We start from the raw sequence: 15,705 nt of genomic DNA, 5'->3' as shown, positions 1-15,705 counted from the left end.
GCAGGACAGGCATCTGTTGGTTTTTGCATCCACAACCGTGTTGCCGAAGCCAAGGTGGCAAGTGTGTACTGTCATTTTCTTTTACTTAACAGTAATGAAGGTGCAGGCTGTAATTACTTGTCATCACTTGGCACCATAGCTGTCTACGTTGTCAAACACTTGCCAACGTAGTTACCTGACATAGATCTGAAACAATTTTTATTTAGCAACACGAAAAATAAGATAATTTGAATTTTTTAATTGTTACAACATGAGAAGAAAGTTACATGATTGTTATTTACGTCCCTTGATTCTCATTCCATTACAGATTTAGAGAAGGAAAAAACCTTAGAGACGTATATAAGCATGTTGCTTTCAACAAAGAAAAGGAACATGATATTCCACTACACAATTATGTACACATCTGGTGATCTAAAAACCGAACCAAATAACTCTTGAAATTTCCAATTCCTTTATCCTTCATTCATCCGGTAACCTAAAAACTGAACCAAATCATTCTCTTGAAATTTTCAATTCCTTTAGGAAAGCAATGCATTGTCCATTTTCATTCATTCTCATATCTGCTGTATGGATGGTCAGAATCCTGGAGAAGACCTATGGGGGAAAATAAAAACAGGACAATATTACAGATTCAAGAAAACACCAACCTGGTGACTTAAGGTCTGAGCCATTAACAGCAAGAGAACCAACTAATAGGCAAGTCTCATCCTAAGCAGATGTTAGTGCACCAGCATATCCGAAACCCCATGTGTTGTGCCTGTATCACATCACCAATTCTATATACCCAACACCAAGTCATTCCAGCTACCTTCTAACTTAAGGCACAAATCAGTCACTATCCATCAAGAAATCAAGACAAGGAGGTGTAATGGACCCCTGGACACAGACGAAACTTCATCATGTGGATTCCAATCTGGATATTAAAAAATGAATTGAGTAAATGATGGGTTGGATCCAGAACAACCCCTCATCTTTCTGGCTTTCCACCCAGCAGCCATTTCTGACCCCAGCAAAGTTTACTCCTGAGACTGCGGGACCCATGAGGGGTAACGGCCAGGAGGCTGCAGTGAAGAGGGGGTGAAATCGCTCCCTTCTTTCTCTTCTGCCAGCAGAGCTCCACTCACCCAGGAGGCAGGTAGAAGCTATGTCACCTCCTTCCCCCTCCCTGCAGCAGCCTCCCAATCTGTGTGGCTATTACTCCACAGTGAATGAACTTTCTCAGGGTCAGAAACAGCTTCTGAAGGATTGTCAGCACCTTCTGATGATGGCCCACAGGATCCAACCAGTTATCACATAGTAACTGCATGATAAAATGATTTGGGGCATTGCAAGACAAGCACAACAATAATAGTATATAATGCATCTAAAAATGTGATGGTGTAGAATCAAATAGTAATCACAGCAGGTGCCATTATGAGAGTGGTTACACTACACCAGAACACTTATCACTCCCAGAACAAACAACATTTACACAAGTTTTTAAAAAGACAGTACTTTTATGAAGTGAATCGCAAAGGTAAGCTTACAGCCAGATAGTAAATGGGGTTCTAGAAATCAGATGCACAGAGAAATGCTAATCTGTACAATTTATAGCAAATGCAGCATCATTCAAATACACCCTGAACTGGGAAAAGATTTCTTGTTGTTACTGTAATCATCAGAAATCACACCAGTACATAAATCATCAGAAATCACACCAGTACATATAACAGCCAGGTAATGGGGAGCATCACTCAATAAACATTCCTCATTCAATCTACTGATGTTTTCAATAAACACCACTTAGTCTTCTTCAAAGTCCAAACATGGGTGTGTTTGGAAAGTCAAAGTGCACACAGGTCTCTAGCACTTTCTTGAGCTACAAGCTTCTAGATGTAAACCCCAGAGATGCAATAGGACTGAGTTCATTTAGCAAGTTTCTGAGTATACCAGCTGTTTCTATACATTACATAACAATGTAAAATCATCTGAGCTATGCTTCGGTACTCAGGCCAACACAAATCTCACCAAGTATATTTGCCAACACATTATGCTGCTGTAGCAGCCTCATAAACAGAAGACACCTAGAAAACAAGTTCCATACGGCTACAGCAAAACATGGAGAAGTATGCCCAGAACCACACAGTATTCCTAATTCAGGTCTATCATTACAGTGAAAAAAAAAATGCAGCTGCAGCTGTATTCATTTACAGGCACTCTTATTTACAATTTAGAATTGTTTTGTTGGAAGAGTCCTGGATGTCATCTACTTCTATCACATCCTTACCTCCCAAACTCAAACTACATAATGCAGAGGATATTTCAAGAGAAAAGACCTTTGCAAACCAAACAGCTCCAGATAACTTGAATAATCAAGCCAACCCACTACTGCAGAGGACAGTGACAGCATTTCCAAAACATCTAGGTCACTGGGCCTGCCAATTCTCTAGTGATGGAATACCATGAGGCCAAAATGTGGTCATATGGGGTGGGGTGGATTTTCATCTCTTGCAACAAAGGGCAGTGTTCATCTGTGAATGCAAGATTAGTTCCCAGTTTGTCTGGTACTCACCTAGAAGCGAATCTTTTTCTTCAGACCAGGATTCAAGGAATTCATGCAGCTCGGAGAGCTGGTAGATCACAAATACTACTCTTGGGAATTTGGGAAGTGATGGTGGCTTCTGTACCATGTTTGGGTGGCTGCTGATGATTACACTACAGAGTGCCTCTTGACTCTCTTGAGTAATGGGGCCAGCGGAGCCCAGATGCTCCCTCTGAAGAATGGGTGGTTCACAATTCAAACTGTTTGGCCAACTAAGCTAGAACTCTTATAAAGATCTTCCAGGAGTCCATCACTGACTATGTCCTTTGCTTAGTAATAAGGACCAGGTGAAGCAGACATGCCCTCACCTGGAAACAGGGAAGGGCACTGTTCCTTTTGCAAAGCACAAGTTTGCACCCTATGTAGTTATTTGTGCTGTGTTAAATTTTGTGCTGGTACAACATCAGAAGTTTGGCTGAGCATAACACCACACAGAGTTATGTTTTCCAGTAGCACCAGCTAATTTGTTTCAATAAATGATACTGGCTATAGCAGATCTGTCACAAGAATAGCATATGTAACCCAAAAAACAGGTTAATTCCACAGTATTGGATCCAGTGGAAAATATGAACTGATGGGCAATTGCTGCCCATTCCCCAATCTCACAGCAGACCTTCAGTGCACCCCTAATGCTCTTCCTGGGGTTCCCTGTCCTGTACGAGCAGCATTTCAGGAGGCATTGGGGGCTGCCGTAATCTTGCTTCACTAACAGAAACTCCTTCCACGAGCACTGATTTTGCTTAGAATCCAACTCATTTGTTCTAGTGAAGAATCACGAAAAGAGTTCACCTATTGAAGAGAAATTCGTATTGGGGAATCTAACACTAGTTGAAAAATTAATTCTAGGTTACTGTTATTAACATAAAGCAATTAGCCCGAGGGAATTCTGTGCTGATATGTGACATTCCGGGGATAGTTCAAAGAATGCAGAGAACTAGCCACAAAGATTTTTATCTGCACCAGTATATTTCTTGATGGCCACCTGAATTATTTGAGGCAGGTGTTTGCAACTATACACAAATTACAGCTGCTGAGCCAGGATATCTGAGCCTTGATTCAGAACCTGAGCCCACCTTGGCAGGGATGGCGGGATATAAATTAAATCAATAAAATAAATAAATAAACCTTAACAGGATAGATGGGTCTTCACTACACTGCTTTACCACTGACTGATATAATAGTCCCAAATACCATCTGGCCATGGCATGGACACTTACAATTTGAGAGCTTCTTGAATAAGGTAGTTGAGCAACAGCTGACTGAGCATGCAAGAAAGCCAACAAAGTCTTATGGCCATTGAAGCTGCTGCTCAAGCTGACAGACACACAACATGAAGCCAGATGTGGAGTTTTATTCCACCATTATGGAAATTATCATCCTTATACGTCATGTAGCAGTAGTGCTGTAACATGTTACAGTAGTAACACTGTAGCAAATGATAACAAACCTGAGCAAGAGGTTTTGCAAATACATAAGGCACTATTTGGATAATACTTGAAAAGTGAGGCAGGATATGGGACATGATGCATACTACTGACTCTCTCATGGGGCACATGGACCAGCATATGGAATACACTGCTAGTTGTCACTGTACCTTTGCATGCATAACCCATCTGATTTAAATGAAGGGGAGTACGTCCTCTTGTTTAAGAATGCAAGAAGAGCCTTACTGGATTATATCCAAGACCACCTAATCCAACCTTCTTTACAATACCAAGCAGACAGCAGACACTAAGGTGACACACCAGAAATTGGCCAATGGTCCACTAGTGGAAATCTATCGATCTGCTGTCCATTCCTGTTCTACGGAAGATTTTCTGGAGTCTAAACAGAAACATTACCTGTAATGCAGTCAGGTTTTAAACATAAAATGGTAGCAAATACTCAACAATTACATCTGCTCCCTTTGAAACTTAATTCCAATAAAAAATAAGCTATGTGCTTCTCTAAACTTGTTTAGCAGTGAACACTCAATTTGAGTAATCAAACTGTATTAATACAAGAACATATTAAAAAGTGACAAACCCAGCAACAAAGAACCCATTCAAATAGAGTATTCCCATTTGTTAAAGCCCTACTGCTTCCTGGGTTCCCAAAGGACTGCGGCTAGAGTGAGCGACACCTGCGATGCATTATAAATGTGTAATTACCATTTAAATGGAGCCAGAAAAGCTGTTGGGTGAAGTGGGGGGAAAAGGCATTTCCTTACATCTAAACAAGGCTGACATTTCAGACGAGATCATCTTAATTTAGCAATGGGTTAACAAAGCATTTGCCACTCTGTCATTCATCCTTGTCTATTTAAGAGAGAATCTTGTCTCTGCAGGGCACTGGAAACAATACAGTGTGGCTTTTATCCATATTAGGCCATCATTAAATGTGGTTTGCAATTATGTCTTTACCAGACTGATATTAAGCAGAGGCAAATTGTTCAAGAAAAAGCACAAGAGATCCTTCTTTTGCTTTTGTATTTAATTACTCTGCTAAGAATTAAGAGCACATGACTTAAGTTAAGTTAGTTTTGAGAAAGGATCCCAAATAGATGCTTACAGTCCAAAGCTTTAAAAGACCTGCCTCCATCTACAATCAGATGGATGTATATGCTGCAAGTCACATTACATAAGTCCAGAAGTACAGAATGTGGACTTCTATTTCCTTTATTAAAAAGAAAAATCAGCTCTCCAGTCCACATGAGTGAAGATAAGGTGTCACCAGGTGGAATTTCAGAAACTAAAGGGACTAACCTGTGACAGCAGCCATGAAATTAAAAGACACCTGCTCCTTGGGAGGAAAGCAATGACAAACCTAAACAGCATGATAAAAAGTAGAGAGTCCGCATGGTCAAAGCAATAGTATTCCCAGTAGTCATGTATGGCTGCGAGAGTTGGACTATGAGGAAGGCCGAGCACCGAAGAATAGATTCTTTTGAACTATGGTGCTGGAGAAGACTCTTGAGAGTCCCTTGGACTGCAAGAAGATCAAATCAGTCAATCCTAAAAGAAATCAACCCTGACTGTTCCCTGGAAGGCCAGATAATGAAACTGAAGCTCAAATACTTTGGCCACCAAATGAGAAGGGAGCACTCACTGGAGAAGACCCTGATGCTGGGAAAGATTGAAGGTCAAAGAAGACGGGGAGGGCAAAGGATGAGATGGTTAGACAGTGTCATAGATGCAACGAACATGAAATTGAGCCAACTTCAGAGGACAGCGGAAGACAGGAGGGCCTGGCGTGATCTGGTCCATGGGGTCGCAAAGAGTCGGACTCGACTGTGCGACTGAACAACAACAATCAAGACTTCTGGTGATGCCAAGCTAGATGAAACAGAACTGTGCTAAGCAAGTAGATATGAATTTCTTTGCATATTAAGAGATTAAACATAGTTTATGGATATCAAAGAATTTAACTTTTCTTGGCACAGATTATGAATCATAGGCAGATAGTTTCTTTTTCCCCAGTGCACAAAGGGACCGCCCTATTAAAATAAGTTCTTGGATATACCAAGTTTTTGCCTAATACAAGCAGCAGACCAGACTACAGAAACGACTGGCTGGTACGAAGCAAACACTTAGCAATACAGCACAGAATATCTTTCTATATCTTTTTTTTCCTGTATAGTGAAGGCTGTACAGGGACTGTGCTTGGCAGGGCAGAACTCCATAGCATAAGTTTTGCAGCACTTGCAACACCAACAGTAAACTATTATTCTAAACATACTCTTTCCATCTGAGTGTGTTTGGAATAATAGCTTACTGTTGGTGTTGCAAGTTGGTGTTGCAACCTATAACATCTAGACATACTTAAGAACCAAGCACCAGCTAGAACATGGCCATGAACCATGGCCATTCAAACATGCATCTAAGCTCTGGAATGCACAGAAAACTCTCAGCAGAATTAATATGAATGCATGCACTGGCTCAAGAAGTTTGCTTCACCTGATTGAAGGACAGACCATCATTCAAAGTCAATGGTACTTTAGCCTTGGTTTTCACACTAAAAAAAAAGGATGGTTTGATGGTTCATATCTGAGGCGCAGGTGCTTCCTCCCACCCGTTGTGCTTTTCAATAATCTTCCTTACTTGTAGTCACACAAATCACAGCTTGCCATTATATTTGAACCTGGTAGACTATAACTTGCCTGTGAACCTGAAGTTCAAACCCAGGTTTTGGAGGAAACAGAAAAAGTATGCTTTACACAACCATCAATGGAACAGTACATAAAAAGTGAGGGGGAAGCAATCAGCCCCATACCTACAGCAGGGCATTTCGGGGCCCAGCCCCCCAACTTTCCACCAGGGCCCCCCAGCTTACCACCCTGGCCAGGCCCCCAACTTATTTCTTGCACTTGCTGCTTCTGCCAGGGGCTGTGACAAGCCTCACGCTGCCCCCCCCCCACAGTGGAGTCCGTGGCTTTACTCTGCAGCCAGTGGGCTTGGAATTGCAGCTTGGTCACATGCACTTCAACCTACCCAGGAGCTTCAAGGATCTCTGCAGAGTGCTGCTCTAGGACACTCGGAAGCTGGCATGGCAGTACAGGAGGAGCACTTTGCGGATCTTCCCCTCACATACACGTCATTTTGAAAAATGTTGTTAATTGAAATGCATATATATCAGGAACATTCCAATTTCCTTCTCCCAGAAGAGAGCGGATGCAAACCCCACCCAGGGAGTCTAAATAGATCCCACTGGGTGAGGGGAGTGCTCCTGGGGAATCTGCTTTTCTGACACGCTTCTAGGCTTTCTTTTACGATGTTAAATGATCATTTAAAAACATGTCCGTGCAATGCTTGCGCTGACGCAAAACAGGCACACCTCTGCTCCACTCTTCTGGAGTGCCTGAATTTATAATGACTCCACTGTCTGAGCAAATGTCCTTGGCGAAAGGCGACTGCATTTAAAAAAAAAAGAATCCCATGACCCCACAAAGAGAAGGAGCACGCGCTGACCACATAAGATCACATTACAGGGAGAGCTAACATAAAAGGTGCAAAGAAAATGGAGTTCACGTGTAAAGGAAGACTCTTTTTAAAAATGAAACTTAAAAGTCTGACTGAGCCCCCTCCCAGCCTAGTCCCCAAAGCCGCCAGCCAACTCCAGGGGAAGCTGGTGCTTTCTCTCCCCATCCCCACCCCCCCTCATCCCAGCAGCAACCTCCGGAGCGCCTTTTCGGCATCGGGGGAAGGCGACCACACAGGCACAAGATTTTCAAGCTCGAGGTAGGCAGAGTTGATGGCCAGGTGGAGGGCTGAGAAGCCGGTAATTAAATTACTTTTAATCACATTAGCCAGTGCCCCAGTGCCCCCTAAGGAATTAAAATGCCCCCCCCCCAAGTTAGAAATTCCTGGCTATGGGCCTGGAAGCAATCGAACTGGAGGCTCACACATTACTTACACATTACATAATCAGTCCACTTATAACTAAAATTTCTACAACTAGCCACGGCTTGATTGTTTTGGGTTAATATAAACCAGGGTCTAGTAAGACAAAAAGTTTAACTCCAATCTTCATTGACGTATATAGTTCTAATTCTGTATGCTGTCATTTCTATCATTGCAAACAGAAGTCTTGTGGCAACTAGAAGAGGCACACACTTTTATTCTAGACAAATGTTCAAAGACTAGAGTCCACTCTGTCAAAAGCATGTAGTGCTCTTTGTTTGAATAGCATGGACATGTGTGTGACACCAGACTAATCCATCAAAGTTTATGCTAGAATAAGAACATGTACATCTTTAGGGTACCACAAGACTCCTCTGTTTATTGTTCTTGCAACAAACCCAGCTACTCTTCCAGAAGCAATACAGCAGTAGGGTTGGTAATCCTAGGCATGTTTATATAGAACAAAGTTCCACGGAGATCAATAGCATTAAGTCCAGGTAAGTAGTATATATAGGATTACATTAAACAATCTCTAAATTCTAGGAACACTGCTTAACCATGATTATCCCTAACCATGGTTTGTTGCCTTGGTTAATATGGACACAAGGCATGTGAAATTTTGATTAGTTCACTATTCTGAGCTCAGCCACTGGAAAGTACATCAGGAAGAACAGAGAGATTCCACTGTTACATGGAGAGATGAGGAAACAGTCAACTACCAAGTGCTGTCTTCATACTTCCACAAGAACAGTTATTATGAACTGCATTCCAGACCACCAAAAATTACCCTTGCTTCAAGTATCTGGGAACCGAAAAGAGTTTCCAGCAACGGTTCCAACAAGCAACAATTTCTCATTCAAAAGAGCCTATTTTAATTATTACCTGTTAATGGATTGCTTTGGGCTAAAAACTGAGCTAAAAATATTCAGGTTTAAATTATGTTTTATTATGTAAAATTTGTAATGGCCAATGGCTAAATACAATAACTTCTACTATTACTACTACTACTACATTTTATTATACATACCATATTTCTTGCGTATCTCATCATGCTTTTCTTTTCTTTCAAGTTTCCTGCAAAACATTATGAACATTTTGACACTGAAACAATTGTTGAGAAAGCATTTATAACGAGTATGACAAAACCAGAAGCCTCGGCATACTTGCTAAACAATAACAGGCACATTACCAGCCCACAGATCTCACCCATGTCCAGAATGAAGTCTGGACGTCCACCGATTCAACAGCGGGGCTACTTCAATGCACCACAAGTTGCAGGTTATACTTTAAGAAGCAGTTTCAGTTATTCTCTGTATCTCTTAGACTCTAACATCTGAATCAGCCCTTTCTCTCAAACATGTTTGTATAACGTGTGGATTTCCAGTGAAAGTAGAGTGTATAATGAAATAACCAATTTTTTCTTAGGAATTCTAGCATATGTAAGAGCCAAAACCAGGAAAACTGTAGAGATTTCAGTAAGCAGGCAGATGCAATATTAGATTCAACAGGAGAAGACTGGACAGCTTTTCTTTTAGCCTCAGGTTGCCTATAAAAAAGAAAAACAACTTCCAGGACTGATAATCTTAGTAGCTGAAGTTGAAAGGACTGCTGGGAGATCTACCGCGACTCAATAGCCCAAAGACAGCAATAAATTTAGCATTATATGGAGGGCATGAACTAAACCGCAAGAGATTCATGCCTTGACTCAGGACATAGCAGTGACATTTGCATGATTCTCATAGGGTTCCCTGGATTGATTTAGCATAAACTCCTTGCTGGATTTTGTTTTGCCCAGCTCTTTTCCTATTTCACTAACAGCTGCACAAGACAAAGACAAGAATGCACAGTGCTGTACTGCTGAACTGCCACTGCATCACCTCCCTCTATCTCATGAAGATTATACCGAGCAACTATCAGATGGGGTGGGTGGGAGACAGTGGGGGATTAATGGTCCAGCCTGGAGAGGTGGAGAGAAGAACAAGCCATTCTCCACCATGATGTCTGAACAGTCACAGAAAAATCTCATCAGATCAGGCAGTCAACAGATCAGGGCTGCAAGAAGTCAGAATCTTGGAGTGCCTGTCCTGTGAAGTAAAGCTAAAGCGTCTGGGGCTCTTTAGAAAAAGATGACTGAGGGGGTGACATGACAAAGGTCTACAAAATCACAAACAGTGGTGAGTCAAACTCTTCACCTGCTCCCATAAAGACTAGAACTTGGGGTCACCATATGAAAGGAAGCCCAGCATCACACAATGGGTAGTTGATTTGTAGAACTTCCTGCCGTAAGAGGTTGCGATTGATTCAACAGCTAGGACAACAGATTTATGAAAGACAGATCCAGCATTGTCTGCTATAGTGAAATGAGGCCTCCAGATTCCGAAGCTGGGGCAGTGATCAGCAGGTGAGGGCTGCCGTCTGTTGGCCACACTTACGAGTGTCCCTGTGGCCTCTGTCTGGCCACTGCTGGAAACAGGATGCTGAACTAAATGGACCTCTGGCTTGGTCCAGCTTGGCTACGCTGATGTTCTCACTGTGAAAATTGTACTCTGCCTGATTCACCCCTATTTTCTGCAAGTTCAACAACAGTCCTCTAGTGTTATCAAAGTACAGACAGTACTTTATTCTTTGGGCAAAGGAATGGACATAAGGGTGCCTTTCAAAGGCAGTCTACATCACGAAAAGCAGAAAGGTCAGTTTCCATTAGGTCTGTTTATGCCGTTATATTTAATGCCCAACTTACCGTATGTTTTACAGACAGAATTAGCGATTTCACAGCTATAATGCATTTTTCTAATCTGCTAATAGGAAAGAGTCAGCAAACCAAACTTGATTTTGATGTAAACGTCTCAGGGGAGGGTTTGCTGATAAAAGGCCTGCCACATACGACACACTGCTTGGATGATTGTGCTCATATAAAGCTTTAACCCCACTGATGCTGGCCCAACAGTGTAATCCTGGGGAAAATATAGTTAAGCTTGGCTGTGTTTGTTATCCTTTGCTTTAGAACTAAGCATGTGGCCATTCTTATTGACATTCATTGCCATCCATGCGGCTTTGGATTGTTTAGCAGGGGGCCACAATTCCATCCCTGCTCCAATCACCAAGGAACTCGAGCATGCAAGGAAGCTGCTGGAGTCCACTCTCCCAACAGATCACTGATTTTTATTGGATATGTATTGTGCAGTTTGTTTTTGTATCTATTCTGCTTTCAAAAACCGCACAACAGCTTGCCTGCCTTCTGGCGAAGTGATATTGAGAATCAGCAAGAATACAGATGTGCAGGAAACTCGGGTGCCTGCTTAAGTGAGCCAGCTTGGGAGCACGTAACGCCACAGCCGCCAAAGAACAAAGTGTCTTGTTTTGCTGGAGTTTCCAGTGATTGCTCTGCCCCAGCACTACGGTATGCTGTGCTGCTGACCGGCACTCTGCACTGGCTGGGCAGCAGGGCAGTGTGTCACAAGCCAAGGGACTGCCCCTCTCAGCCCCACATTACCACCCACAGCCTTGCTAACACAGGGGATGGAAGAGTACCAAGATTCGTATCCAGTGTCATTTCCGGGAGCCATCATTTGTATTTCCTAACAAGTGTTTAGAGCATTAGCCACAAACTTGATCTCACACAAAAACATACCTCTGAAGGGATTGCAGCCTTTTTTCTTCCTGATCTCTGATAAATCTTTCTTCTTCTTCAGCTAGTCTCCTAAGAAAGAGGAAAGAACATTTTTGTGTTGTGGCAGCCGCATTCAAATAATTATCTTTGATTTCCAATAGGTACATTTCATTTTGTACTGACATAGACTTGAAAAATGATGAACATTTCTCTTTTAACGATCTACAAGTTAGTCAGAAGTAATACTTTCTACTTATGGACATTCAAGGCTTCTTTAAAGCTGTCATCAGATGCTAGTAGCTGTCAATTCAGTCTCGTGGCTGCAGCAACACTTATGCTGAGACTATTCCACAGAAAAGAGTTATGGCAGAATATCTTTTAAAGGGCCCTTCTGTGTGGAAAAGGGACTTCTACTATTCCCTGCTTGGTGGTTAAATGTCTTAGCACAGCATCTGAACTGTGCGGCTGTTCCCTTATGACAAGGAGAGTAGCCTAATGGCCCTGCTGCCAGCAGTCCAGACAATTAAGATACTACCACTAGTATGATATTTCAGCATAAAGCACAAAAGGACCTTGAGTACTACAGTATGGGATTAGTGACTCTGGGACCCATTTCTCTACTGACTAGCATAGCAGGATATTGATTCCCCGTTTGAATTAAGGTACAGGAGAGGGCGCAGCATAGGGGGGCGAGAGTAAGAGGCCTCTTCTTCTTGGCCTTTAACCCAAGCAGATCATAATTGACATGTCAAACCAACCCAGACTGAAACAGATAAAGTAATAGGTACATGCTCTAACACAAGCATTTCAAGGAAAGAACACTGACACCTAGCGGACACGGCGTGTAAGGGATGTTCCAGAAGAGAACAACTGGCTTGAAGATGCTATAAGGATGTCTGACGGGATTATCTAGAAGTCACCTGATGGGTTTCAAGCCTATATAGCTCTTCTTCAAAGATCTGTACATTTGTCTTCAAAACACACCATTGTGCACCCAAATTGTACACTCAATACAGGGCTGCAACTAGTCATGGTTCCCTGTATAATTCGTGTGCTTGTAATAAGGTCTGACACATTCTCATCTCTAAAAGGTGAACAGCAATAAAGTAGTTACTAGCTGTCATTTTGAAAGTCTCTGCATCTGCAGAAGGATTTGGTGGGGCAGAGAGTAGACCCGTTGTAAATGCCCTTTCTTCTTAGCTACACTACCCTTGTTATGCCTTAAATCCTGAACACTAATTGGGTGGGCAATACGGGAGAGTTATGGGAAGATGGCTGCCATCTGTTTAAGATTAAGCCTGAGATTTTGCTTCCCTTCTATTACAGGCACAAGCCTTTGGACACAACTCACATGGCAGGAGCTAAACGGCTCCTGGCCCATGGTTTGTAGCCTGTGGCCTTCATGGTCCACTCCAGTGAACCCCAGACCACTGCAGGCTACTAAGCATAACTTTTTAGTTTATTTACATTGTAGTTGGATCATTTAAGCTGTAGCACTATTTTAGGGGGATAAGAAATGCCCTAAATATTTTAGGATAAGAAATGCCCTAAATATTTTAGGATGATAAGAAATGCTCTATATAAATACAAATAGGTTAAAATGTACACGTTAAGCATATTCACCCCGGAAAAGTACGTCTGCCTCCTTCTTGCAGAGTGCAGATCTGGATTTGGATATCTTTCATGTGCACATTCTGTCAGCACAGGAGCAGGTGAAAACCAATATACTTTGTGAAGTTTCATTATTAGAAAGGTCACCGAAAGACATTTAGCCATCTTAAAGCTGTACCCCAGAAGAGAATCCAAATTTATGATTTCTACACATGAAGCGAATAGTCAAAACTTGCAGGATATTCCTCTGAGAAAGCAGACATCAAGAATGTGACTTGGCTAGCCCTGACCTGGATAGCCCAGGCGAGCCCAATCTCGTCAGATCTCAGAAGCTAAGCAGTGCTGACCCTGGCAAGTATTTGGATGGGAGACCTCCAAAGAACACGAGGGGCAGGAGGCAGAGGCAGGCTATCAAGCCACTTCTCTGAATGTCCACCATGCCCCAGTAGGAGTCATCAGAGGTCACCATGACTTCCAGCCATGAGTGCGCACATGCGCACACAAATGAAAAAATACAAAAAAAGAATGTGATTTGGCTATACTGCTATGCACTTCAACTATATGAAGTCTCCAAAGACAATACAGTGACCTTCTCAATATTTTCAGCTGTGTGAACCTGGAGACTCTGAGCAAAGAAAGCACATGCTAGCCACACAAAGAGCTCTGCAGCTTTTGAAGAAGAAACTCAAGGATATTGCTAGTGGCAGACAAAGTGTGCATTCAGCGTCTCCAGAATACGCTACACATTTCAAATGGTTATTTACCCTCACAGATCCTACCTGGAGCACAAGTAGGCAAAGGCCACGTCAGAACAGACTCCAAGCACACAAGCAAAGCACACATTAATGAGATCCCTTATAAGCTGAGCTAGAGAATTAAACCAGCAAAGCTGAACTTTACACACACTCGCAGACAAAAGCAAGGTAAATTCTCCAATGTGTTTCATTCAGAGAGTTAAATGTGATACATTCAGAACCTCTGCAAATGTTTTACTCTAAAGCACCTGTGGCATTTACGCAAGTTAAAGGGAAATACCACCTCCTTGATAGCAGAGTCCTATGAGAGGCTGCCTGCCAACATGCTACAGAACTGACTCAGATGCCCAGAAAGTAAACTCTCTGGATGACATTGCTCAGCTATAGCTAGATGGATGATAGCTGGCAGCTTGTGGTGCAGGTCAAAGTGCCCTTGAAATAAATCCTTTGTAACCCTGCACCTGAAGATTCAAGTATTTAATTAGCTATTCACATTTGCTGTACAGGTTTAAAAAGAAATAGAAAGTAGTATCTGTGGAAACAGGTGAGTGAACACTTTAATAACCACTACAACTTAACCTGAATTCCACATTCATGCATTCCTGGGTGTATTTTCAGTAAACTGCTGAAGAGTTCGATTGCCTGGTTTGACATTAAATATATTTGGTTCAGGAGTTATTTTTGAATTTAAAAGTGCCAGGAATTTTTGAATTTAAAAGTGCATCTATCATCTCACATAAAAACAGCAGGAAATAGAGAATTCCCCCAGCTTTTTCATGACTGGAAAATGATCTTTCTCTATTTTTTGGATTTTGCCCTGATGATTTGTTCTATTAAATTCACAGAATTTAGAGAACTGAACTCCAGGAGTAAAGAGGATGCTCCTTCCCATTTCACTGATGACGTAAAGATGACAGCAGGGATATTTTTTAAAAAAATCCACTTCCACAAACCACTCAAAACCAGTCTTTTGTGTGCTGAAAAAAACTGGGAACTGGGGGAAGGACTAGTTTAAGAGGTTGCTGGCTTTTTGGGGGGTATCATTTACTGGATCTTATGCTGACTGACTGAATTGTTTTCTATGCTTATCTGCTTTGAGTCTTGGTGATAAAGGAAGGCTATAAATTAACATAAAACAAACAAGAGTATTCTTTTCTCAACCCCCACAATGCCCGGATTACAGAAACGCATACATATGGATCTGATCCTTACCATCTAAAGGAGGGGGGAAAGAATGTCAGCATACATCCTAAAGCACAATCCCGTATCTGGCTGCTCATCAAAGTCCCACAGACTATGTTTTGATAGAAAGAGCAGTCTGGGGGGTAGGAAGGGACAAGTTTCTGGATTTCACTATCATCCTAAAAAATAGTAAAAAATGTACATTACAAGGCTAAGTGAATCTGTACACATCTTCCCAAGATGAACAATTTACTTGACCTTCTGAGAATTCCATGGCTGGAAAGAGATCTCAGAAACTTGCTTGAAGGTCAAAAGGTGGGCCATTGATCACATTCTTTTCTTTCAACACCCTAACTCAGAGTTTGCTGAAGGCAGTGCTGAGTAACTCTGCCTTGCAAGCTACAGTTCTGAAGGGACTACTGTCAAACAACTGTGCATTAGATACAAAGATTCACAAGAGGGAACATTCAAGCAAACAAATATTTTTTATACCACATGCTTCCTGTGAACAACAGAACAGGGCAAGATAATTAACAGTGAATTCACACAATTTGTGTACCTTCTTGCTACAGACTTAAGCCACTTCTA

The 15,705-nt window shown here is 42.0% G+C and overlaps 1 protein-coding gene across 1 annotated transcript in view; it reads right to left on the bottom strand.

The window, feature by feature from the left end:
- Window positions 1–221: 221 nt before the first annotated feature.
- Window positions 222–15,705, bottom strand: part of LOC107114720 (pituitary tumor-transforming gene 1 protein-interacting protein-like) — a 31,191-nt gene continuing 15,707 nt past the window's right edge. The window contains exons 5-7 of the mRNA XM_015416308.1: window positions 11,591–11,659; window positions 8,987–9,033; window positions 222–594 (exon numbers count right to left, since the gene is read on the bottom strand). Of these exons, the coding sequence (XP_015271794.1) occupies window positions 545–594; window positions 8,987–9,033; window positions 11,591–11,659 (166 nt within the window). The 3' untranslated portion in view covers window positions 222–544. The remainder of the gene's footprint in view (window positions 595–8,986; window positions 9,034–11,590; window positions 11,660–15,705) is intronic.

This window comes from Gekko japonicus, unplaced genomic scaffold, assembly GCF_001447785.1.
Source record: "Gekko japonicus isolate JY-2015 unplaced genomic scaffold, Gekko_japonicus_V1.1 scaffold721, whole genome shotgun sequence".
NCBI lineage: Eukaryota > Metazoa > Chordata > Lepidosauria > Squamata > Gekkonidae > Gekko > Gekko japonicus.
Note: the sequence above shows the minus strand (reverse complement) of the source record. Positions and strands in the feature narration are given on the sequence as shown.